General features: G+C 38.4%; 1 protein-coding gene across 2 annotated transcripts in view; it reads right to left on the bottom strand.

Annotated features, from left to right (window-relative positions):
* Positions 1-27,794, bottom strand: part of macrod1 (MACRO domain containing 1) — a 156,341-nt gene that overhangs the window by 8,238 nt on the left and 120,309 nt on the right. For both annotated transcript variants that reach the window (XM_011480040.3, XM_004073156.4), the window contains 4 exons: positions 13,307-13,428; positions 9,024-9,054; positions 5,313-5,386; positions 197-278 (listed from right to left, as the gene is read on the bottom strand). In XM_011480040.3, coding sequence (XP_011478342.1) covers positions 197-278; positions 5,313-5,386; positions 9,024-9,054; positions 13,307-13,428 — 309 coding nt within the window. The remainder of the gene's footprint in view (positions 1-196; positions 279-5,312; positions 5,387-9,023; positions 9,055-13,306; positions 13,429-27,794) is intronic.

Raw genomic sequence — 27,794 nt, 5'->3', positions numbered from 1 at the left:
GATTTTCATGCAATGTAACAAAAGATGTTAACAGGCTGCATTCATACATTCCTGTATGTTTCTCCCATGCTGCAAATGCAAAGGAGCTCCAAGCAGTTTGTCACATGTGCGTGTCTTTATTCACGTGGCTAAACATGACTGAGATGTTTCATTGCCGTTTGTGTGTGACTGCAAGTGCATAAGGACATGTCCTCACCAGCAGGGAAGTAGAGTGGGAGGTTCTGCCGATACAGCTCCTTATCCGCTGGCAAGAACACACAGAAGATGACTCTGTCCAGCTGAAACACACACACACACACACACACACACAATGACCTTTATTAGAAGCATATGCAGTAATTGTGAATTCATCAGTTGCAGGAGGGAACGCAGTGTGTGACACTGGGCCGGCAATATCAGCAAAATGCAGCTAATGCTTTAGTCCATTATTCCACCATTAGCTCCCCATTATGATCATGCCACGACAGAGAGCTTATTGCACTGTACGCTGCCGACACAGCACCAGACAAGTGCACAGACCAAGTGTGTACTCGTGGGATGGACAAAACCACAGACGCAGACAAGAGAGGAGACTTATCCATGGCATTTAAATTAGTGGGTGTTTGCACGTGTGTTTAATAGATATTGTACTTTGTCATCGCCCTTTCTGTATATTTGAGCTTAGAGTAAGGTCTGCATATTGTCACAGTCCTCCATGTGCCTGAAACATGAGTTGATTTAATCAAAAATAATTAAACCAGCTTTTAGCCACAGCAAAAGCTATAAACATGATAAGCTTTGAAAGAAAAAGAAAGAACTGTCTTTTTTAAATAATAAAAGTATCCACCTTTGTTGGAAAAATTCTTCCTCAGCTTGCTTGTATTTCTGCATGTCTGCACTGAAGGGCTTCACTTTGATCTCAGGCTTGAAGCTTGTTAAAAAGAAAAAGAAAAAAGCAAATAGAGCCAGGTGCAATTTTTCAAGTAACGAATGGCTGCTTGATACCCAAGCAAGACTGTTCATGTTTACCCCCCTAAAAAATAATAATAAAGTCTTATAGCCTAGGGTTAGAACATGGCTTCTGGCCGTGTTCTAACTTCACTCAGGTTCATTTTTATTGCAGATTTAGTAATTTTGGGAAAGGCCACATTTAGAAATGTGCCACTTGGAGAAGAAAATGATTAAATTTAGAGCTAAAAAATAGCAAGCTTTAAAAACCAACGTCACCACATCCTCCATCCACCTCTCTTTAACAGTCTGGATACAAAGTTCAGAACACTCCAGATTTAGCCTGACCATCAGAGCCACTCTACGCTGACCTCTGACAAACATTATCACCCTAATGTTCCCACAAACGATGAGTAAGACATTGTAATTCACAGCGGAACTGTTCTCCCATTTCTACCTGGTGCAGGAGTTTAAGTCTCATCTCTTCCACAGACACATTTCTGCAAAGCCTGTTTGCCTGCAGCCCATACTTTGCAGTCCAAACCTGCTACACAATTACCCCCACTCACAAGGATTTGCATGGAGGCTAAAAGGGAAGATATGGTAATGTGTGGCAAAGAAACCACATCCTCCAGGCTAAGGTTTGAAAGCCTAACATCCAGGCTAAGGTGCCTCCATTGGCAGCAGGAAACATTAACAGTTGGGAAGTAATTTTGAAATAAGAGCCTGGAGATGAGGTGGTTACTGATAACATCAAGTGGATCTAATGGCTCTCTTAGGACTCACTGTCTTAATTGGGAGCACTGCTTGTATATATTCCCTTGTCAGAAAGATAATCTTAGTATTTTTGTCTAAACTAAATGCTAAAGGGGTTATAAAAATACAGACAACCAGTTGTGACTGTCATGGATGCTCCTGACAGAGAACCTACTCAAAGTTTCCTTTGACGACCTGCTCCATACATTTTCTATTTCATTTACCAAATGCTCCTCTCCAGAGCACTTTAGCTGCTCGGAGATTATTCAAACCTGATTGGACTAAGAAATCCTTATGTAAGCAGTGAGTAGTGGAGCATTAAGCATAGACATGAGCAGGTATGGAAATAAAAATGAAGAGGTGCATTAAGACAGTGTATGTTTTTGTCAGCAGCTCATTCCCACGTGGAACAACATATAAAGACATTCTGGACTGAAATGGCAGTAATGGATGCCATTATTGAGAGAAGTGCAGTGCTTGGAGTTAAAAATTTAACTCAGTGCATCCTTACATAAAAATTAGCAGCGGGGACAAGCAGGGACACATTAATAAATTGTGGGCTCCAAGGCTACTATTTCTTCTACATTATCTACGACAGACGACACAAACAAACATGTACGTAAAGGTAAGTTCATAAACCCCTCGGCAACTCTTGTTCACGCATGGCCACGCAAGTTTCTACGACCATTTTTGGGCTTTTCATACAAAACATGCGGCCACTGCATGCACAATGACAGTCAAACAAGCTCAAACTTTGACCAATCATGGACTTAGATTTGGTAATAACGTATGGATTTGGTTTATTTGGTGAGCCCAGCCTGACGAGCCAGACAACGTTTGTGTTTGTTTTTGCACGAAACCTCCTCCAACTGTAGGTGGCGGACATGGGCTAGTGAACAGCAGAAGTAAAAAAAAAGAGGAGGACGGGCCCCTCTGCTTGTCCAGTGTAAACAAAATGCCCCTTATATGAACTTGTGTCAAATGCCCAGTATGTACATAGTTTAAAACAAAATCCTCCTTATTTATAACAGAATGAAATCAGATATAGTTATTATTGTTTCTAAAACTTTTGGTGGACAAAGCTGGCTTTATTCCTGCAGATACTCCAGAACATTACACTATTGTGCTTCCTGCAGTCAGTGAGTTTAACGGATGCAGATACTTTTGCACTCCACTCAAACTGTCTTGTTCCTGATGAGTCAGAAAAGTCCAGTTTAAACCATCACTTTCAGTGAGTCTTAAAGAGCTCAGTTCAGGTTTAGAAAATAATTATCCACCGAAAAGCTGTTAAAAATGACACTAAGGTGCACCAATGAAAGCTCCATGTTTGTAGAAGCAGATGACTGCTACATATTTTCTTCAAGTGAATGAAGGTCTCTAAACGTTTCGTGTATTATGATGGTTTAAACTGATCTGGTTCTTTCCTGCAGTTGAACAGCTGCTGTCTAGTTGTAATTGTTTATTTTGCCGCTGACGGGAGCTTCCCTTCAACAGCACAGAGCTATCATTCCCGCTGCCATCCCTGCTTGCTAAATTCTCTGTCAGTTCAAGGTTTTTTTTTTATTTCTGTTCAGTTGCCCAAATGCTTGTTGCATTTTTTTCTCAAGAAAATATTTAGACTTTAACCTTTAAGATCAGTATGCCTCTTGTGGAATGTAAATAGGTACGTTGAATTACTCTGGTTTCAATCACATCTGACGTTTTTCAACCAGTTAGAGCAATTTCTACCACTTGGGGATCTCTCCTTTTCTTCTTTCTAAAGATGGAAACCTAATTTTGCAGACAAACATGGTAATCCTTAATAACATTCTGAACAACTATTTTTAGTTTTTTATTCTTCTTTTGCCCAAACAAGCCAGGTTCTAGCCCTGGAAAATCTTAAAGTCCCCCTCTAATCATCGTTTGATATAATGATTATCCTGTTTTTTTTTTGCCCAAATCAAAAAAACTGTCATTTTATAGGACATAGTTTCTGCAGAGCAGCAGTAGTTCATTATAAATTCACCTCTGAGTTGCAGGTAGGACCAGTGGCCCAGAGTAATCCCACCCACACTTCCCGTCATCCATCTGTTAACAATCGTTCCTGATAGTGAACATTATTGGTGCAATAAAATTGGCGAGCAGTATTGGAGCTATCCAATTGTAGCGTTTTGAGCCAGATGCCAGCTTGGATAAGGAAAACGAAGACGTACATGGATCCAGCCGTCTACTAGTGGATGGATCAGAATGGAGTGGGGCAGGGAGCTTGTAGCTCACCGGTTGTAGCTCCTACATCACTGCTACAAGCTTCTTACAACTGCATTTTGTACCTGCTTCTGATTCACAATGATTTGAATAAAGAAATACTTAAAAATGCAATTTTAAGCTTATAAATATATATATATATATATATATATATATTATATATGTATATGTCCACAAGAACGTGTTAAAAACATGAAAAATTTTCATCTTAGTGGGTCTTTAATTGAAAAAGAAACTGCTTAACATTTATTTTCAGGGTTAAATAATATAGAAAGACCCCCTGTTAGCAATGAACACTACACTAATTTTAGGTCTCAAAACAGCTAGAAAATAGGCAGCATTTATTAAATAAATCCAGCCATAAACCCCCTGAAGCTGCTTCTTGGAAGTTGTTTTCCTCTGATCATTTAGCTGGCGTTTCACAAAAAAGTGACTCATTTTTGTTTTATTGCACTTGATGCTGCGTGTTGGCAAACCTCCTGGTGTCCTGAGTACATTTTGTTGTCTTGCTGGGTCTGTAATTTTCAAATTCATCATCTGCATTACAGCACTGCAAGGCCAACGAAACAAACTGTAAAACATCCTAAGCGGAGAGCGAGGAAGGTTCAGCTGAAGAGGAAAACAAGCATTCCTCTGGTGAGCTCCCCTGATTTAATTGCATGCAAATAAACTCACAATCTCAATTATTTACAATACCTTTCTTTGCAGTCTTAGCACACACAATGGAGGAGAACAAAAATAAGTCACATGGCTTTCTGATTTTATATTCAAACACTCAGGGCTTTTTGTCCTCTGTGGCGGGGCGTGTAATGTTTAACATTCACTTGTTGTGCTTGCAGTGGCTGACGGCATCAGTTGACTGGTATTGCTAAAAAGCCTCTGGAGATGCCAGCGCTAATAATAACAGCACTGACAACACCCTACGAGGGAGGAGGGCCATAAAGCAACCGAGGAATCGTGGAGGACAGTTCAGAGCATACAAACAACTGACTGGAAAGTTTCCGCTCCTTACCAATCACCCTCTTCTTTCCTTCCATCCCTCCCTCGCAGTCATCTATTCCATTATTTTGTCTTTTCCCTGCTTCTTGTTTTCTCAAGGGACAAAATAGTGTGCATACACGTTTGTGTGTATTTGAGTTTGCGAGTTTAATCCCGCAAGGAGCCAATTAAAGCGTAGACTTGGCCATGAGCACGAGAGCCAGAACTCGTGTGTGTGTTCAAATGCTTGTGTGAGTGTCATTGTGTGTTTTCTCATCACAGTGTCTTCGTGCCATCATCACAAAACAAAAACAACAGCTGTGAAAGGTAGAATACCTGGAGGAAACTGAAGGGGAAAAATTGCCCGTCGTGCAGACAAAAACACACACACGAGCATGTACACTCACCTTGTCGTGATGTGCATCAAGGTACTCCCTCACAGTTGCTAACGCCTCGTGCACAGCCTGCTCAGGTGGGTATCCTGCACAAACATGAAACATCTTCTTACAAGTAGCGAGTGCTGGTTCAATGACAGATTTGCGTCTCTCTGCCAGATGAGTCTACTGTGTTTTTTAAGACGAGTTTGTGGATTTTTGTTTTTTGGTTCACTAAATTCTTTCCCACCTCTTCATCCCACTTCTCCAAACACAGAGCCACAAACACACTTTTGCTTATGAGAAAAAGGTTTACAGAGCTTTTTATGAAACCTTATAGATGCTGTAAAGAATCATCTGACAGAACTATTGTGTACCAACTTCCACAAACTGTTATGAACCCTTGTCTGAAGTATCTTTAAACAGGTTATGGCTTATTCTTTTGATTGGGTTTTGTAGCACCATTTTTCCAAATAAAAACAGATCTGCTTGAAATCACTTGCCGAAGAATAAACCTTACAAAAGATTAACCACAGAATAAAAGTTTCTTTCTAACATGTATTAGAACGGGTAGAGAGGTTTACATAATAGAACAAACATCTGAATGTGTTCTTGTTAAGATGTGCATCAGATTCCCGATATAAAAGACCCCCTCCGATCATCTTTTGATCCATTTTAAAAGTGTTCCCAGTGGTCTTTTAATTATGATGATGTCATTTCTAACCCAAATCAGAAAATCAATGTTGTTTTCTAAGGTATAGTTTCTGCAGAGAGGCAGTATGCCGTTGGAAATTCATATCCGAGTTGGGGCAGAGTAAGCCTGTCCCTACTTCCCGTCATCCTTCTGTTTATGCTCTCTCCCACTAATTTACAGCCTCTCACAACCTTGACCTTACACTACTGGTGAAAGCTGGGAGCTTGTGGCTTACTGTTTCTAACAGCATTTTTTCGTCTGCTCCCGATTCACAACAAAATGAATAAAGAAATACTCGGAAATGCAATTTTCAAGCCTAATTTTCTTTAAATATATGCTTTGTCATGAGAAAAATCCCAGAAGATTATGTTAAAAACACCGAAAACATGGCAGGAACAGGAATAACCTAAAGCAATGGCTAAAAATGAAAGAAAACCCCGTGGGACAGAAACAGGAAGCTAACTGAGTAATGAGCAGAGAGAGTTGGAAATCACACACATAGAAAGAGGCTTCTGTAAAGTAATGTTCTTCTTTTTTTAATTCAGCCTGCAGTACTGTCTGAGAGCTCCAGAAAACACAAGAGGATACATCCACAACCTGCTGGATTATTGACTGCTTGACAGTCCATATTTTTTCTAACTGAAGGGTTGTGTGTCTGAGGGGGTGAGGAACATGAACGCTGCGTGGTACCCTCCATTTCTCATCAGCCTGAACATGTCAGACTTTTAGTTTAACTCAGAGTCCTGTCATCTGCAGAAAAACTTTGACGACCCTGCAGCAGTGGAGAGTTATTATGCTGGACAGGAGAAAAAGTACAATATATATGGCCAACTGCCTTTTTTTAAATTTGTCATATTGGCAATTTTTTTATACAAAAAGTTAGAAAATAATGGAACGTTATATACAATTTTTATTCTTACAAACTGAAGACCATTAGTGAATCAGGCGGTTGAGCGGGTCGTCCAATGATCGAAGGGTCGGCGGCTCAATCCCCGCTCCCCCAAGCCAACTGTTGCTGTGACACTTTACCCTCCCTGCCTCCAGTGTGGCACCACTGGTGTGTGTATGCGTATGAATGTCCTGGTGCGTACTGGCAGCCACGCCTCTGTCAGTCTGCCCCAGGGCAGCTGTGGCTACATCAGTAGCTTACCATCACCAAGTATGAATGAATAATGGACACATTGTAAGAACTTTGAGCCTCTGGAAAAGTGCAGATAAATCCAATCCATTATTGTTATTACAAAAACTAAAGAAAAATGTGTTTGTTAAATTGTTTATTTATAGTAACAACGCTTCCTCTATATGGAAACCATGTTTATTTCTACTTAAATGGGGCCACAATTGTAAGGAACATGCATCTGTGTGATGAGCTGCATTTAGGTTGTGCCAAAGCCAAACAATCGTATTGCTGAGGCAATGGACTCAGCCTCTGGATCCCCCAGCACCTGCATGGAGATCAGAAGGTGCGTGCTCCACATCTGACTGATCTGAACAGAGATATATATATATACATACTGTACATATATAACCCCTGTATAGTCATGGTTTCCAAAACAATACAATACAATACAATACAATACAATAGTTCTCTGTGGAGAGTTGTTGTTGCTTGTGCCAGAGTGATCGGCAAAACCTAACCTGACTACACAAACTGACTTTGGAACAGAGTCTCATCCCACAGCAGTGTGTCATCAGCAAAAACAGGAGGAGGCGCCAGCATGAATGTGGTTCTATGACACACTACAGAGGCTCCTGTTTAAAGTCCCACTCAGAGGAAAATTGTTCGTGGAGCATTTTTCTCAATATGGAGAACTTACATAAAAAAAATTTAGCTCAAAATTGCTTTTCTGAGTATTTCTTTATTAAAATTGTTGTGAATCAAAAGCAAACAAAAAATGCCATTGGAAAAAGATTGTAGTTGTTATGTAGGAACTACAATAGCAAGCTGGAAGCTTCCTGCTCCCCTCCATTCTGATTAATCCACTTGTAGACAAATAAATCCATGGACGTCTCTATTTTTCTCGTCTGAGCTGACATCTGGCTCAAAACGTTACGGCTGGATATTTCCGATATTGCTCAACATTTTTGTTGCACCAATAATGTTAGGTTGGAGGTGTGAGGGGCTGTAAGATAGTGGGAGAGCGTGTAAACGGGATGACGACAGGAAGTAGGGGTGGGATATTCCTGCCCACAACTCAGAGGTGAATTTCTGCTGCTCTACAGAAACTATGTCCTATAGAAACTCACAGGTTTTTAGACTTTTCTTAAAATGGCACGGTGATAATTAAAGGCCACTAGCAACGCTTTTACAATAGTTCAAAAGTTGATTGGAGTGGGATTTTGATGATTTATAAATTGTTAAAATTTCAAATCAAAACAGTAAACAAACAAGCTTTTAATTGTAAAGGCATTTATTGCCATAGCCACATTACAAAAAATGTTTTTTAAAGACCACTGTCTGTCATTTTGCTTTTCAGAGGTTCTAATATTCTTGAACAGTTCTGGTTATACATTGTTAAAAAGATCGACTGAAACAGGATTTTGTTGATGACATTTTTTTCTCAAAGAAAAGTAAAAATTTATGAAAACGTTTTATTTTTCACAACAATTTTATTCAACAAAAACAATATTCTGTGTAAAAAAAACAAAAAAACAAACAAACAATCAAAAAGGCTCGAACCATTTGGAAAAACATTAACTTGGATTCCTTTCCCTTCATGCAGCTCATTTAGTTTGTGCTGGACATCCAGCAGAGAGTAACAATCTCTTTTTTAATGCTGGTGTGAAGGGGATTACACTCAATCTGACACAATCTCTAACCTAATCTGGTTTAATCTGTTGGTCACAATCCCAGACGTTAATCTGAGAAAAACCTCTGGAGGAGAAAATGTGATGGATGACATCACTTTGTTAAGAGCCGCGCTGGCAACTGGCATGCAGCTGAGAACACAACCAGCTCGCGGTAAATTTAAGTACAGTCAGAGAAAATCTGCACAGCGGGTAAAACAATATGTATTTGCTGTGGTTAGATAAGAAAACATAACACTCACCATAAATCCCAGTGGAGATGCAAGGGAAAGCCTGTAGAGGAGAGATGACAAAGTGGTTGGAGCCTGCTGCTGATCACATGCAGTCAGAAACAGCTATAGCTACTTTGGCATTTTTCAACTCAAATCCATCTTTGGTATGAGTGGTCATGTTTTATTTGCTCTTAGTACCAAATATATCCTAATGTAGCAAGACCCTCCCCAAATAAAACCAATCAAACTGATCAAATAATAAACCAACCAACCTGACTACATCAACAAAATCAACGTAAGTTTAATTTTTTTTTAAATATGACATTGAATCAGGTAGTTAGAGAAAGAGCTGTAAAAAATATTTCAGAGTTTCAAAAATACTAATAGTTAGATTGACCATTTTGTGTGCAGTAATTGGATTTTAAGAAGCAATATTTTGCTTTTTTTCTCGTATTTTATTAAAAACAACCAATCAATATATTCAGAATTTTTTAATATATCAAAATTCTGTCTTGGTGTTGCAACGCGTTGTAGGGAAGCCATGACTGAAGAGTAAATTTTATACCTCAGCTCTGGGTTATATTAACCTCTATATCTTTAAAATTTGTTTTTATGATGCATTAAGTTCAGCAGATGTTTTTATATTTTATTTGTATTGTCGATGTTTCTTTTGTTTAACATGTGAAAGATGGTATATTTTGGTTTCCGCTCTGACTAAATCCTTCATTTTTAATAGCCATGCTGTGTGTGAGGGATGCATAAGGGTCGTGCAAGGAGTGCTCGCTTATGGGGAGGCTGAAAAAATTAAAAATCTGTACGACATTCCTGCGTCTCACCTGCTTTACCCCAACTTACCCTTACGAGTTGAATAAGTGTTCACTACAACCTGTCGCCTGCATACCCATAGCAATAAATGTGCATGAACATTTTAGCTCTATGGGCTAACTGAGCAATCTACGATCTTGAGATTTTGTGCAGACCACTTGTATGCCCTGACAGATTTGTCAATTTTTTGCCCACATCCCATGTTTACTCATGCGGCATTAACAAGCATTAACTTGACTCTTGCACTGGAACGGGACCATCCTTGCAAAATGCTTCTCGTGTGTGCACACAATGTCACTCTGCAGCAAGAAAGCAGACTTGTGAAGACACACATCAATACTCCATGCCTGCCTGCTCCCTTTCTGCCATTGACAGCTTATTTTATGCAACAGTTTTTAGGGGGGAAATTGGAGAAGTCAATAACCTCTCTAATTGTCTGATTGTAAAGTCAGTATTGTTGATACCTGAGTCTGTTTTGTAATTGGTCTATTTTGTTACTCAGTCACACAAAAACAAACTTGTCCCAGTTCTTAACTACAACTTTGTAATAAAAACTGTATTTCTTTTGGAATATTGAATTACCCTTTCTGTATAATTATCAAAAAACACAAGAAGCTCAGTAAAATGGTGCTTTAAAGGTTTGATTGGCTAATAAAAATATCAATTACGAAACAGGCGCAGGTTGCAATGAGACTTTAGACTTTCAAAATCGGCCAATCAGAGGCAATATTGACTTTCTGCCCTCTGTTAAAAACACCCACTAAAACTGCTTGCTTAAAATATGCGGTTGAGAGCACCTTAGTAAGGGATAGCACAAAGCACTGGGGTGTGTTTATGCTCTTACAAGCTTGATTTTATGCAGCAGTGCACTGTTTACGCTTTCCCCGCTGCTTTTATGCTACTTAGCACCATTCTACACTCATCTGAACCTGATCCTACAAAGAAGACTGCACATTTAGCCCAGTGAAAAAATCTATAAAATGCATTGGGACAACACATTTACATTTAAAATCTTTTTTTATATATATATAAACTGAAACCTTGATTTTAAAAAATTGTAATAAACTGATTTCACAAACATTTAGGCAAAGAAGACCCCAAATGTTTTTTTGTGAAATTGCATGAACTGATATTATTAGTCTATGTAAAGGTTGATTTAATATTGATTATTTAATTTTTTGATCTTTGCCATAGTTTTTTCCACCAATGGGGTTTGCGTCTGTGTCTGTATTTCAGCCGTCAGTAACACGAGGACAGATGCCGACACATGAGGACTTCTTCTGCTCTCAGTGGGTTCTTCAGTCTTAGGATGCTCTCAGACGTTGCTGTCATAAATGTCAAGTTGATAATGGCCATTAGAGGATAATTATCAACTTGATGACAATCCATCTATCAATGATGTCTTCCAGTAAACGGATGCCAGGGTTTCAAGTTTGTGTGACATTTCAACATTTGTTTGATGAAAACTGAGAATCAGTGTCATTCAGAATCATGGCATTTTTCACATTTCAGGCTGGATTACAGAGAAAAAAAAACACAGAGATTCAGACATATTGGCAATAGAACAAAAACAGACTTTTTGCTGTTGTACTTCAGCACTGACAAAATTTACTTGAAATAATTTCAGTTCTTGCTGAAATTGTTTTACTGTTTTACCTGTTTTTGGTTGTTCAATAATCATTTCTGTTATCTTGCAGCAGCAAATATCCAAACAAACACACCAACAAATGCACACTTTTGTAGTTTCTATTGTATTTTTGCAATGTAAAATTATGTAAAATTATATTTAGAAATTCTGTTTTTAAAAGGAAGTATTTCAGTACTCCAACTTATAAAGTAACATGCCAGAGCCACGTTTCAGGGGATTGGAGTAATATTTGATAATCTGCAGCTTTATTCCAAACAATTGGAGTATTTTGTCAACAGCTATATAGTTTAATATTTTCAAAGACTGTCAGTTAAAAGTGGTTATTGCTGATCACAGCTGTTTACTCTGACAAAATTTTAGAAGTGTGGAGATCCAGAAGCCTGCAGCTCATGGTGGCTGCTTTACACTAACAAAAACTCGCGTTCTGACAGTTCAGTGCTTTTAAATGACAGCTGCTGTTTGAAGTACTTTGAAATCTATTTCCCTGGGAATGCACGATGTGGACCATGAACTGCAACTCCCTCTGTTTGAATCCTTTTTATTAAATCTCTCAGCTGTCAAGTCTTTACTTCGCAGCATAATACATGTATGAAAACTCTCCCTCTGAAAACAGTTTTTTTTATCACATCAAATAGACAGGAGAGTAATTTCTTATTAAGAAAAAATATATTATTTTTAATCAGAAACCTTAAAAAAATGACACATGTATTATAAATATATCTAAGCTTTTAAGCATCGACAAATGTGAATCCTCTTTACTCTGAGACAGGGGGAGCTCTGCCTTAGCAGAAAAATCACACACTTTGGACGCAAGTGGAATAAAGCCAAAGGTAAATTAAAGGTTGAATCAACCAGATCTCATTACAAACAGCACCCTGTTAGCTGTGTGTGTGTGCATCTCTTCTCCTGATTGAACACTCTGGGTAATTTTCAGCTCAGTGAAAGTAGACCACACCAGAAATGGTAAACACCACTAAGCGGAGATGAGTTGTAAAACGTAGATGCATTAAACGGTTTAAAATTGAGGGAACTGCATTATGCAAATGTACAGGATTGCAACTTTAAGTCAATAAGATCCATGGCTGGCACAGTCCTAAGGCACCACCCATTTTGATGCGAGTCAAGCCGCCAGAAAACGTAAAATCTGGCAGATTCTCAACCTGCTGTCAGATACATGAGCATGGGCAGATGCCAGCATGCCCCCCCCCCCACCAGCACCACCACCACCCTTTAGCTCTGTTCATTTAACCTGCTTGCTGAGCTTTAACATGCAGCGAAGGAAGGTGTGACTCACAAGCCCCTCGAGACTGGAGATAAACATGTGACTTGCAATTTGAAGATGTGGAGAAGTCTGCAGAAACTCCAGCAAATGATAAACTCTGTGTTCATTTTTACTCTTCAGAACTGAAACTGCACTTAATTCAGCCTCGATGAAGTTTTTGTAAACCATTTTTGTGTGCAACTTTGACATTATTTTCACTTCATTGTTTCATTGTTTAAGGCTTCATTGTTTCTTTTTTTAATAAAACCTCCTAAGTGTTCTTAAAAATCTTGCTGAAACTCCACACAACCACCTTTTTCCTCCCTCTCTTTATATTTTTCAAAGAATGTCGTATCTTTTGATACATTTTCATTTTTTTTTTTTAATCTGATTGTTTTTTTGTGACAACAGAATCTTTCCAGAGTCTGATCACTGCCCCTTTGTGGCCGTTTTTTCTTTAAATTCTCCAAATTTTAACCCGACCTGTGAAACACGGGTATCCCTCCCCTATATCTCTCCCTGTGTTTTCCCCCCACAGGTCTCATCGACCCTTCAGCCTCGTCTCAGCTGCCCTCTCACCACCGAGCGTGCCGCCTTTTCCGTGGCAGTCTGCAGGCTGTTCTTGTAGCACGACCTAAGAGCTCTCCTCTCCTCCTCTTCAACTCCTCCTTGTATGATTGGTCCCACCGTGTGAATCACGTCTGTTGAGACGAAGAAAAGGAAAACAAATATCATAAAACAACACTCTCTTTCATTTAAACCTCAGTGTAAACAGCCATTGAAACCTAATATCTATATACCCTGTTCATCATGAGCTCTAGAGACTGGTCTCAAAGTGGAGACTTTATTCAAACAAGCCACAACATGCAAACAAACAACTGTTTAAAAAAATTATTAAAACATTTTGTTGTAGTCTTAACAATGACACAAAATTCTGACAATTCCAGCAGAGCTCAAACTGCTTATTTTTATGTATGCAGAACAAGTCACTGCTGAGAGTTTCTATTATCTAATAATTTTCTGGAAGCAGGCTTTAGTCCTGCTTCACAGAGCAACGACTAATGTCCTCAGGGTTTCTACTAGTAAAGCTGTGTCTTCTGTCAGATATGTTGGTAAAAATTTAGCAGCCATGAGGGAGGAGATAAAGAAAATGAAAATCAGTGAGGGTGATGTTTATGCTGTTTGTGACAAAAAGTCCCAAAGAGGCAAAAGATGATTGCAAAGGTTAGGGTGGCTCATGGGGTTATGTAAAACATAAATACAATCAATATTTAGTTTTAATTTGATTTGCACCTTCAAAATCCAGAGATTATTTGTTATTTGTCTTTCTGTTACTTTTTAGCATGAGCAATAACAATGCACGATGTATTAGTGAGTCCATCTTTGTTTATTAAAAACCTTTGCCTGAAAAAAAAAAAGATTTCATTTCAAAGCAAACTATTCTTCTTTAGGGTTAATCAATATTGAATCATAACCACGGTATACTCAATTCTAATTGGCTCCTGGGTGTGGATTAAAAAGTGATAATCCACAGTGATGATGCACACCTTAAAAAAAGACGTTCCGGTCACATATCTTAAATGTTCTGTATCACTGCACTGGTTTCTTAAAACCACCTTTTGCTTCATCATCTGGACAAAAACATGCGATAAGAGGTGAACTTTCTCTCTGAACTGACGCTTTATTCAACCCATCATGACGACCAGCATATAAATATATATATATATATATATACCGCTTTCCTTTGCTGCTGCTGTGGAGGTCGGTGCTGAGTCAGCGCATAGTCATGTTGCTGTGACAACGTGTCGCACCCCGCAACAAATAGTTTTGAAAAAAATAAAAAATAAATAACTAAGCGATCTAAATAATAGGAAAAAATTACCAAAAACGGAACACTTATTTTTTTGTGAGTCACCTTGGTATAAGCGGGTTAATAGCCTTCGAAGTGTGCATTATCAGAAAATAACGCACCACGCGGAAGCAACCAGCTACCACGGCATGCGTTAATTTCTGATGATGCACACTTCGTCGCCCTATACCTCTTACATAACCATATGTATCATATTTTAAAACAAGCGTTTCTGAGATCCTTATTACATTAACATGGCCCAACATTTAATTTATGAACAAACAGTTGTGCTCATACATTTACATACCGCTAAAGAAACTATTATTTATTGGTTACTCTTCAGAGAATATGAATGATAACATCAGAAACCTATTTTTCCACTCATAGTACCTGGGTGATGACATTTATTGTTAAAAAAATCTATTTACCCTTATTAAATCATCAACTTCAGAAACTACACTTCCTCATACTGAACTTCAACTTTAGTTTTTTTCCACACTCTTTGCCTTTAATTTTCTTGTCACTTTATTTTTAATCTTTCATCATCATTTTTTGCACCCAATGTAATCTGCCTTATGGGCACCAACGTACTTCACATTATTAATATTTGAAGAATGTTTTACCTGGTGCCTTTCTGATTTTAATTCCAATAAAAAACGAAATCCTCCTATAAACCTTTGGGCAAACATGTCTTCTGTATTTATTGTTGACTGAGAATAACAGCACTTTACAACAAAGCAGAAATGTGAGACATAACAGGAACATCTATGCCATGAAACATAATGACTGATGAAGCTGCTGCAAAAAAACTGACATTTTATTTTCTTTGTCTTCTGACTTTTCAGCTGTATCATCTTCGATTGCTCTTCAATGCTTTGCACTTTCTTCAACTTGCATTGTTGGAGGCAGAAACATTGACATTTTGCACTTTCATATTAACGTTTACTGACAGTTTTGTTTCCTGTTACATTTCTGAGACGGTATTTGAATTGGACAAAATGATAAAATAAAGGGTGAATGGATTTAGGGGCGCTGAAGTTGTGGGGGTGAACATGACAGAAAAAACATGACAGCAAAACAAAAACTTCCCAGGGGAAAGCTGAGTGAAGAACAGAGAAGGCTGCTGTTGAGATGAGGTGCACCAACCTCAACACATGCACACAAACACCATCGCAGATTCTGATGAAGACCAGCGTGCTGCTCTCAGCTTGACTCCCGACGCTGTCGTAAGCCCTAGCTGGACTACCGCTCATGAAACGCACGCCCACACAAAAGAATAAAGGCACAGAGAGTCTTTTTTTCCCTTCTCTTAAAGTTTTTCATGCCGGGGGATGAAAAGGTTCAAGCTTTTGACCACAGATCAACACTAACACTGCTGTTAGTTTTCCTGGTCTCATTAAAGATATTTCATTTGGACACAACTGGAATGTGGCCAGTTTGTCCTCACCCTCAGGATGAGACAAACAATTCTGTCCAGTTTGAGACAACAATGCAGAAATACAAGAAATTAACTTAAAGTTTTCCATAAACACCAAAACCACCAGGCCTATATGACTTTGATGTGAGTAATGTTTTATAATGTGGATGAATCACTGATCATTATGATTTATGCTGTTTTCCTAGCTTGATTTAGTTAGAAATCAGAGTCTGACTTGTGCACTCTTTTCTGAAAAATGATTACTTGGCTATTATTGTCTCCACTCATCAAATATACATATAATTCAATAACATTTTAATGAAAAGATCGAGGTAATGAGGCAAAGCCTCGTTCAACAAGCACTCTACTACAAATATCTAAATTAGTCCATCCTCTTTACTACTTTGCACAAACACTTGAGGGTTTTTGGAATATTATACTGTTAATGGAAGCAGCTACATTCAGCTTCCCTACCTTAGTGGAAAAATATTCCCCCTCTTCCATCTCCATTTTGTTTCCACTTTGACCAATTGTCATTGTGTTGAGTTGGAAGGCTTTAACCACAATCTCTCCAGAGAGGAACAATATAAATTATATAAAAGTATTGCTGTCCATGATAAGATAAATATCACTTTTGCTCTCAAAAAAAGATCATCTCCACAGATGACAGAAAAAAGATAGTATCTGTAAAGATGACAAACAATACAACCAGCAGCCACTGATGCACCAAGTAGCATAATATGCTATCCAGTGTTGCTATCCTCACAATTCTCTGCTTATTTTAGGTTTAACATAATTAACACTGTCAATACATTTTATATGACAAATTTCATAGAGTCTTGCAAGTCAGAATAGTCATTTGATGGTCAAAAAAAACTTTTTAACTACCAGTCAGTTCTAACTAAAGCTATGTTTACAGCGTCCTTGGTAACCTGCGTTCAAGCAACCACTTTCAATGAAAGTCTATGTAAACGCAAGTAAATGTATGAGAGGCTCAGGCTTCTGCCTTCAAATCGCGTTCACACATAGCTATTCACGTTTTTGAGACTGCTTTTGGACTCTACGTACAAAACCCGCAGCCATTGAACACACATTAAAAGTTAAACCAGGTTGAACTTTGACCAATCAGGGACTTGAATTCGATAGTGACGTATGAATGGTGTCCCTTGTTACTTTGCAAAAGTGCCACCCACTTAAAAATTGATTATGAAGGAGAAATTAATAATTGCGCTTTGTGTCCGGCCAGAATTATATGACACCCAGGCTTCTATTCATTGGAATAGAGCCTGAAAAAAAACAGCCTGGGGCAAGATTTGTGAGACTTGCACGCTCTGACATTTCACACCAAACCTCTTCCAACTGTAGGTCATGGACATGCGCTAATATTAGATAGTCCTGTGTGAACGCCATGGGTTAAATGCATGTTTAAAAACACACAATTAGCAGATTCTTGAACATGCATCAAATGCCTGGAGTAAATGTTGCTGAAAAGGGATTACTAAATTACTAAATTAAGAATATAGTTATCACTTACTTTGTTACTAATCCCTATCTTAGTTACGAAGATTACTTAAGGCATTATGTTCACTGTAGTAGTACGACACAAAGAGCTGTGGCTTATTGTTATTTGTCAAAAATATCAATAAATCAATCAAGCTTTACCTATTTAAAAAAAACACTTTTAATGTGTTGCAGGTCAAAGCACCTTACAGTTAAAAACAGATTGAGAAATTAATTAAAAAAAGAGAAAAACTTAAATCCAACCCACTCTTTTGCCCCCCCAGTGACACATACACCCCATGACCCCACACACAATGGATACAAGCCCGAAAAAAGAGACACTTGGCTTGGCTCTGCTGTGCGGAATCTCTTATACCAGCAGCAGCTCGGCCACAGAACATCGCCATAGCGCCCATCCACACAGGACAGCAACAGAGTCTACTCCACATCGATGTTGGACCCCAGCTGCCCCAGCAAGGGCGAGCACCGCACCACCAACCACTGACCAAAACGATTAGATCCCCACAGGGGATTTGTTCAAAAGATGACTGTGAACGTTAAAAACTTGAGATGAAAAACACCTTCCCATGTCAAATGAAGTTTCTCATAACCAATATGTAACCTAGAGAAGAGAAAACATGGATTCTTCTTGTTTTCTGTAAAAATCCTGTGAAACCACTGAAGTGATGTGTAGTATACCAGATTTTACACTCACCCAGGAGTCACAGCAGCACGTCTCAGAGCTCTGAGGCACACACAAAGAAATCGATTTAAACTTCCATTTGACACATGTTCTTTCTGTGTTACAGACTCCTGCTAAACTAACACATTTCTCTGAAATAGACTCTTTTTTTTGGTTCTTTGCTCCTTGCAGCCTAAAAATGATATGTGAACACACAGCAAAACACTGATGCCTCACATCTTTTTTTAAAGAACAGTTCAACAACAAAAGATAAGTGTTTTAAAGTAATTAACTGTCATTATTGAGGAAAATGCATTTCCCATTTATCATTTATTTTCTGTTTTATTCCAACTCTCATGTTATGAAAATTTAGCTTTATGCAGGAAATATGTGAGCAACTGAAGTCAGGCTGACAAAAAGACAGCAGGCGCTTCAGTGAATCCTTTGCCAGTGGCAAGTAATACCTACATGCAGAGTCTGTTGCTATGGTGACGTTTATCACTGCCTAGGGGAGAAAAATATGCATCCATGTAAGGCTTATTTTATTTCCTGATGTTCAAACCATGGCGGTTCCTGACATTCATGGAACTATTTTTTATTAACCAATAAAAATCATTTAATTTAAACTTCATCACAAAAAGATCGGCATGCTCTTCTCTGATTTTATTGTGTACTTATTCCTTCTGTGCTTTGTACGTTTTCTTGTTTTCTTTGTACATTAGGTTACTTTTCCTGGTACATCCATGAATATTATGTCAGATTTTGATGAGTCCTATGACAGGCATCCTGACACATCCATGAATGCTGCATTATCATTTTCCGAGTCATCTCATTGTATTTTTGGCACATCACTGTCTTTCAGTTCACAAACTGTTGAGCCATCGGAAAGTATTTGTCATATTCTAAAATTACAATTAAATGCATGTAATAAATAATAACTATTAGAAGAAGATACCCAAAATACGGATAGTGATGTATTCTATTACATTGCAGTTAAAAATACAAAATTGTGTCGCGCAATATTAGCTTCAGGATTTTTCTGATATCATCCGCCATTTTGTCTCATCTCTTCATGTAGAATAGGGAAATGTTTTGAGTTTCTCTTCTACAAATACAAAACAGAGACAAACACACTTTTTGTTACAAGTACCAAACCTTTTTACAGATGGACAATATGCAACAAATCTAACTTTATGGAATTTGTATGTTCTCCATGTGTATGTATCTTCATTTTCTTTGTACAAGTCGTCCATCCTGAGAAAAATGTCACAAGAACTTGGTAAAAACACCAAAAACACTATTTCCATTGGAGTGAGTCAATTTTCCCTCACACGTTTGATAATTCTTATTTTGGGTTAATTGTAACGTTTTCTAAACTGTTAGAACTGCCCCCATGCAGATGTGTCACAACTGTTACAACACACAGGGAAAACATGCAAACTCCACAATGAAGGGACCCAGGCTGGAGTCAAACCAGGGCTTGCCACTGTGAAGTTCCAGTGCTAAAAACCAGAACACCTGTAAGGAAAATAGGAGTATTCTTCTTATGTATGTTTGTTTTATTTGGCTGTTGGCAGAAGGGCCAGCTGTTTTTTCCTTACCAAACCTGCAAAAAGACTTTTAAATTGATACCAAACTTGATGACAGGCTTTAGAAAATAGGGGAAAAAAAGATGAAAGGAATTGCAATAGTGATGTCACAGCCTTTGTGTTTTTGGTGCAGCTGTCAGCCTGTTTCCTGTTGCATTCCTAACATCAAATGTGATGCACCAAAAGTCGAGTTCAGATAGTTCTAGTGGGACCAATGGGGATTTGGTGCAGTATATAAGGAGAACAGGTGTGTGTGGGATGTAACACTTGGCCGTTTCCGGTTCTGCGGCGTGTCGTGGGATTTCTGCTCATGGTATGTGTTTGTTTTCACATTTGTATATAGTGTGTTTAATGTTTCACCTGTTTCTTAATTTATTTGTGTATGTCACATTATTGTATGTCATCTTCTTTTGGTTGCAGTGCCGCTGCTTTGGTCTGGCAATATAAAACTAAAAGGGCTTGAACCTTTCCATTTACCTCGCTCTTGTTTCTGCCGTTTTGGCACGCACCTGCGGAGGTACGGCTACATTTGTCCTTATAGCAGCTATAGAAGATGGCAAAAGAAGAGTTTTATACCAGGAAAAAAAACACTATGGTAGCAAATTAAGCTTTGACAGTACGTGACTAGTGTTAAAATGAGGCCTGAAGAACCAAAACAAAAATAACGAGACAACAATGTCATGGCCTTTTTACCATAACTTGAAATCACACTGACTTCTCATTTTTTCATATCTAACATTTGCAGGACACAAATTGTCTTTGTCACCCACAAATCTACCAGTAAAATCAAACTTTACTTGCTCATTAAACTTTCTTTGTTTAGTTCATCTCTATAATCAAGGCATGTCTACATAATTTCCAGTTTAGGGTATATTTGACCCCTTTGACCAATGCCTTCAATACAAAAAAGTCTTGTTTGTGAAAAACCACAACCCTACCAGAAACACACACATGAACATTGACAACTGCTTCTCAAACAGACCCACTCGAATCATCTTTTAATCTGTTGTAAAAGTGTTCCCAGTGGTTTTTTCATTATGGTGATGCAGTTTTTAGCCAAAATCAAATCACTTTCTAGGACATAGTTTCTGAAGATTGGCAGGAGTTCATCAGAAATTCACCTCTGAGTTGTCGGCAGGGCCTTTCGTGCAGAGTAAGCCTGCCCTTATTTCCCATTATCTCTTTGTTTACACCCCCCCCCCCCCAACTAGCTTACAGCCTCTCACAACCCCAAGCTAACATTGGCAGGGCAACAAAAATAGCGATTAATATTTGAGACATCCAGCCATAGAGTTTTGAGCCAGAGACCATCTCGGATGAGGAAAACAAAGACAAACACAATGTATTTGTCTACAAATGGATGCATCAGAATGAAGCAGAGCAGAGAGCTTCTGGCTTGCCCAGCGCATTTGTGATTTCACAAAAAATACCTTTTTCAATCTGCATTTTTTTGTCTGATCCTGATTTGAAAAAAGAAATACTCAGACACGCAGTTATAATCTTAATTTTCCTTATATATGCCCTCCATCATGTGAAAAAGGCCACAAGCACACAAACACCAATGGGATCTAAATTGTTATTTAAAGTATATTTGCGGGATTTTCTAGAAGAAAGAGTTAACCTACAAAAAAGACAGAATAAAACCCCAGCAAAAACTGATATTTGAGATGTTATAAAACTTAGTATGTAAACAGTTTTGTGGGTTAAAAAACGATATGACCAAGTACCTGTATGATCGAAAGTAATAGATTAGCACGTGCAGAAAATTGACAGAAGGCTCAGAGTGTAAATAGACAGAAAAAGTCAATAATAATATTTTGTGAGTTGGAGCCTGGGACTTTTGAAGGCACTATATTTTTAACCTGTTATTTTTGAAAGTTGATTGCAAAAACAAGGATATTTTAACAGATACATTTGGAACCAAAAGTGGCATTCAACTTTTGATTTAAAATAAAACTAAATACTAAAATAAAAGTGTCAAACTACCAAAAATTTAAGAAACTCAACATTAGAAAATGTAAGCTTCTACTCTGAAGTCAGTTTGTCATTTTTTCATGTGTTGCATATTTTTTTGAAAATACAGGGGGTTTCTTTGCTTACTTTTTTGAGTACAGATTTTTTGGAAATGCTTTTCTGGGAGGATACAATGAAAGAACTAAAGCTACATGTTGCAAATTTGAATTCTGAAAATCAGCACAAAAAGATTTAAAAAAAAAAAAGAAAAAAAAGCAAATGACTGGTTTGTTTAAAAAAAGCCAAACTAAAACAAGTGCTAGATGTTTCTGATAAACCAGAAAGAAAGTGTTACAATACAACTTTAAATGGACAAATGAAATCTGCAGAATGATGAGATCAAATACCTGCCAGTTTTTAGGTTTAAAAAAGCTCCATATGGTGTTTATGAGGGTCATTATGAGTTCTATCTGGTGTTTCATTTCAGTGAAATCTTCTGAAAAAAATAAAAATAAAACTCATCTGAATCCGCGGCTCATTACAGACAAAATGGTCTCAAAAACCCCGGCTCCCACAACGTTATGATTGATTTCAAGATTACTTATCGACCGCTGGCCTCCTCTGTTCAACCAAACAGTGACACCACCCTACCATCCGAGCCCGCGAGGGTCCAACACCTGCCTCTTCAATCTTTTACTCCTTCCCAACTTAATCATGCTTCCTTGCATAAATCCCTGCCCCTATTAAACTAGCTACTCTAGTAAAAAATGATTTTGATGTTACGTCGCATATTTTTGAAGAAAAGGAAACTGCTAATTTAGGAGCTTCCAAGAGCAGCCTGTATGATGATTCATTGTTGTGATTCATCACACAGAGAGCAATTTATAGTGTACGAGAAAGCCGTGGATGTCTCTTTAAATACCAGCAAAGACTAATCAGAAGATCCCAATGAGCGGAAACGCACAGCAGCTCAAACACCAACAGCAGAGCAGCTTTAATTACAGTGGTCAAACTCCCAGTCATGCATGAAAGAAAAGAAAAACACAAAGGGGTACAGTGTAATTATAATCAAACAGTCTGGCATGCATTTGTTCTCCATGTGTGTTTGTGTGCGAGTTGTGCGTTTGTTTATGCTCTTGGAAATGTGTTTATTCTATGTTCAGTCTGCATTACTGTAATTCTTGAGTGGAGCCGAGTGAGCGTGCTCTGTCGGGGTCTTGTTCAACCATGCCAGCGCAAATGTAGTGCTCTGACCAGATTCACAGCTCGACTGTGTGAGTGTGTGTGTGTGTGTGTTTGCTTGGTTCAGCAGCAGGTCACTTGATGGTCATTCATCTGCATGTCTGCTAAATGTCACCCCTAGTTTGGTTACAAAATACTCACAGAAACCCATCTAGCTAAAATTTGAAATTTATCTATATATTCCTTAAAGATCCAGTCCGATGAAAATTGTACTTTTGGTGTTTTTAACATGCTCTTGTGGCATTTTTCCTGTAATGGAGGACATTCATAAAGGGAATTAAGCTCAGAATTGCATTCTGAGTATTACTTTTTACACTCCATTGTGAACCAGGAGCAGATGGAAATATGCCATGTGTGATGTAGGTGCTGCAATCGGCAGGCCACAAGCTCCCTCCATTCTGATGCATCCAGACAAATAGATCCATATGGGTTTTGTTTTCCTTGTCCAAGCTGGCTTCTGGCTCAAAACGTGTTGGGTGTGAGGGGCTGTCAGTTAGCAGGAGAGAGTGTAAACAAAGAGATGATGGGAAGTCAAGGCAGGTTCGCTTGGTGCCAACAGTCCCACAAACAACTCTGAGGCAAATTACTAATTATCTCCTGCTGCTCTGCAGAAACTATGACCTAGAAAATGACAAGTTTTTTTCTTTTTCTTTTTTTTGTTGCTAACAACAGCATAATCATATTTAAAAGACCACTAGGAACTCTTTGAAAATAGATCGAAGATGATCGGAGAGGGACTTTAACAGAAGCATTTGTTTGAATCAGCCATCCTCCTTTTTCCCTCATCCATCCATACCTCTGTTGACCTCTTTTGTCACTTCTCCCTCTTCGCTCACCTCACCTCTTCCCACATCGTACCTGTCCTCTATTCCACACCTTTTCTGCTAACCTTGACTACCTTTTATTCTCAAATTCTCGTCCACCCGTGTCCCTCTCAGCCTGTATCCTCTTTTCTCCCAATATCCTTGTCGCATCTTTCCTCTTTCTGTTAGATATTCTCCATCCCATTCCTCCTCTCCCTTCCCTCATTCGCTCTCCTTCCGTCACCTGAGGTAGACAGTTCTGTCAGGAGTCGGCCTTATTTACCGCCTCTCTTCGCTCCTGTTTACATTATCGATCGGCAGGGTTGCTTTAGTTCCACTATACATCAACATCCACCTCCTCCTCGTCCTCCCCGTTCTCCCCCTCCCCACCCCAGTGCTACGGCTGCTGGCTCGCATTACCCTGAAACACAGACAGAGTGGGAGAGACGGGGGAGGAAATGGAAAGCTAGCGGAGCGTGTTAGGATGTGTGAGGGATTTATGCTTGAAGGAGAGAGTGGTGCAGGATAGTGTGTGAGTGAGCATATGAGAAGCAGTGATAAATGGATGAGCCTCCTCAAAGTGTGCATGACTGACAGTAAATGTGTGTGTCTGTTATGTATTCAATACACTGAAAACAAACACAGTTGCCATTTGTGCCCGCTCAGGTTCAGTCTTCAGTTTTATTAACAGGAGAGGGAATTCAAGTTATTTTTATGCACGACTTTGTGGCCATGTCAGAAAACATGTCAGAAACACGTCGCTTCACTTGGAGATTCATTTCCATCTGTAAAAAGGCTTTTCGCTGTAATGTTAAAACTTCATATTTAACCAGAATACTTCAAATTCTCAAAAATCCAATTCTGAAAAGAAATAACACAGAAAATGATAGAGCACTTTCAGGAAATTGATGGTTTCATTTAAAAAAAATTGTGACAGTAGGTGGACTGATGTGGACTAAATTACCCAAATCAGCCGATTAGGATTTCATGTTGTCTAATCTTTACTGCTTTTCAGTACTTGGCACTTGAAAGGAAACACAGAAATGTTCCTGAAAAATGAGCAGGGAAATCGTAAAATACTCAAGTGGAGGAAAATATTTCTTTTTATACAAGTGGTTACATTTACTAAAGGCCCAGTCACTTTTCAAGCTGCACTTTTCTTTATATGTAAAAGTATTTCACACTGCCTGAAGGTGAATATAAAAGTGTTATGAACTAATAACTGTTATTACATCGTAGTTGATGTATTGTGTCTTTGTGTCTCAGAGTCTTAAAAGGTCAGTGTAACACACTGATGGAAAAAATGCGACCTATTGATGTGCACATAAGAAGTTCTTCTCATATTTTACCTTGCACAAAACATTTTCAAGAGGTCTAAATGAAAAAAAAAACAAAACACAAACACGGTTTGCTCCCCATCAGGATTGATTAAGGAAGCTTCAACACAAAGATAGGGGAAAATACTTTTTTCTTTAAAAAAAAAAAAAAAAAAGACCACAATTGTATTTTGTTTGGTTTTCTCTTACACCACATAAGGTTGTAGTGGGCCAAACTACCTGCTCTTAAAAAAGCTCCTTATGCAGGGATTGTATTGTAGGGAATGAGCTATGAACAATAAAGATTAGCTGGCTGGTCCTACTACCATGTCTTACCTCCACAATATACAACATTTAATGGTGTCACATTTCTAACTTACTCTTTGGTTAGCGCTATTTTTTTGCGTTATCTGTGCTGCAGCTTAGATGGGCTTTTGACATTTTCATAACAAGGAGAAATGTCTGAGAAAAGCAGCACACTTTGCACATGGGGCAGCATCTGGTCTCATTCAACACTTCATGTGAAACCTTAGTGCCAGTTAAATCCTGGCCCTAATTCAAAGAGCCACCAAATAGTGTTTTTTTTTTACACGTTCTTGTGCCATTTTTCTGATGATGGAGAATATTTATAAAGAAATTGAATTTTAAAAGTTCCATTTCGGAGGATTCAAATTGTTGTAAATCAGGAGCAGATAAAAATGCTCTTGGAAAAAGCTTGTAAGTGAGACGTAGAAGCTGTAACGGCAAGCTGTAAGCCCCCTGCTCCACTCCATTCTGATGTATCCACCTATAGAAAAATAGACCCATGTACGTCTTAATAGACCCATGTACGTCCTCATCTGAGCTGGTATCTGGTTTAGTTCCAATATTACTCGCCATTTTTGTTGCACTACCAATGTTAGGTTGGGGCTCTAAGCTAGCGTGACAGCATGTAAACAGATGGATGACGAGAAGTATGAGTGGGCTTACTCCACACCAACAGTCCTGCCCACGACTCTGCTCTGCAGAAACGCTCACCATCCTAGAAAACGATTTGATTTTGGGTAAAATCGACAATCATAATTAAGAGACCACTGGGAACACTATGAAAATAGCTAAAATGATGATCTGAGTGGGATTTTTAAAGCTCAACTTAACAAAAAAACATGTATGGAACTACACATAAAACCTTAAAAGGTGTACTATTCAAGAAAAATAAACCAGTTTAATGGAAAATTGAATTTCCTTCCCTTCTACCTGCTACAATGAGTGCAAAGATGTCTGTGGGAGGGGTTGAGTTAATGGCTGCAACCTCATCTGAATAATGAACAGTTAAACACAATATGTCTACATGACAAATTAAATAACCTGTTTTTAGTTGTATTTCTAGCTAAAAACGCATTTTAAAGCACTTCTGCTGGTGTGTAGGGTAAAAGATGGCTTGAAAACTTTTTAGCTGTTGCAAGTTTTAAAAAGAAAAATGACTTGGATGAATGTTTGGACTCGCAACACATTTGACTCCCAAGGGTTCACAAGTTTAAGGCAAGTTGCAATAACAGGAGACCTCAAAAGGTAACTCAGTGAAAAGATCATGGGCCTTTATTACAGAGGCATAAATAGAGAGTCACAATCATGCATTTGCTCCCTTAAGAGCTCCACTTTTGATAAAAAGATGTCCAGACAAGGTAAAAATACAATTTCTCCGCATTTGTAAAAGCCCACAGATTTAGAAGTTTTAAAAAGCCTTTGATTGATATATTTATGTCCTTATATTTAACTGTTTCGCCCTAAACCTCATGGTCCTCAACTAAAGGATACTTATAACATGCAATGATCTAAAGAGAGTAAACAGTGACATACAGTGTTGGATCTTCTTTTTTCTGTCAGCTATTCTCCTCAGGGGTCAATTGCCTTCACTTAACCTGGTCTCCTGGGTTTTTCTTGTCAGCTAAATGGTATCTTTAGAATACGTATTTCCAGTAAAACTATTAATTGAGCAAAAGTGGATGCTTGTGCATGTGTGTGTGTGTGTGTGTGTGGGGGGGGGTTGTATGAAGTCTGGGGATAGAGCGGTTCATCATTTTTAGAGGAAAAAAAAACGACAAAAACACTAAGATTTGACGCTCTGTCTAATTAAAGACTGATATGAGACTCATACCGAAAATTGTTTTTGTGTTCAACAAAAGCAGCCACACAAATGAACATGATTAAAAATAGTTACTCGTAGACCTAAGAGGCTGGGGTTTTAAGTTAAATTACATAAAGATGTCTCTTTTTTTTGCACAGCTTTAATACTCTTTGTGGTTTTATCTTGTTTCCCTGAACTTCTTGTCAGATCAATTAGAATATGATGCTAAGAGGCTTCTTTTATCAATCTGTGAAAACACAAATCTGCCTGGCCTAATTACAACATAAAAGCTGGCCTCCATCAGCAGGAAGCAAGCTACTTTTTGTAAAGCATAACACTTTTGTTGTTTAGTAAGATCCTGTCATGCAGCAAGGCCTTTTCTTAATTTAGTAATAAAAAAAAGTAAGAGCTTTCAGGGACAAGAGAAAATGTGAATTTCGGAGTAAAAGAAAATGCTGTAAAGCTTTTTGCATGTGTCTTGTAGATTCAGTATGGACAGAGGCAGCGTGAGACTTTGAGTGGGTTTGTGTGCGCCTCATCTTTCTTATAGCTGGGCGTTGACCTGGCATACGGAAGAAGGGAACTTGACAGAGGGCCATCCGGTAACAC

Source organism: Oryzias latipes, chromosome 10, assembly GCF_002234675.1.
Source record: "Oryzias latipes chromosome 10, ASM223467v1".
Lineage (NCBI taxonomy): Eukaryota > Metazoa > Chordata > Actinopteri > Beloniformes > Adrianichthyidae > Oryzias > Oryzias latipes.
This window is presented reverse-complemented; position numbering and strand designations above follow the sequence as displayed.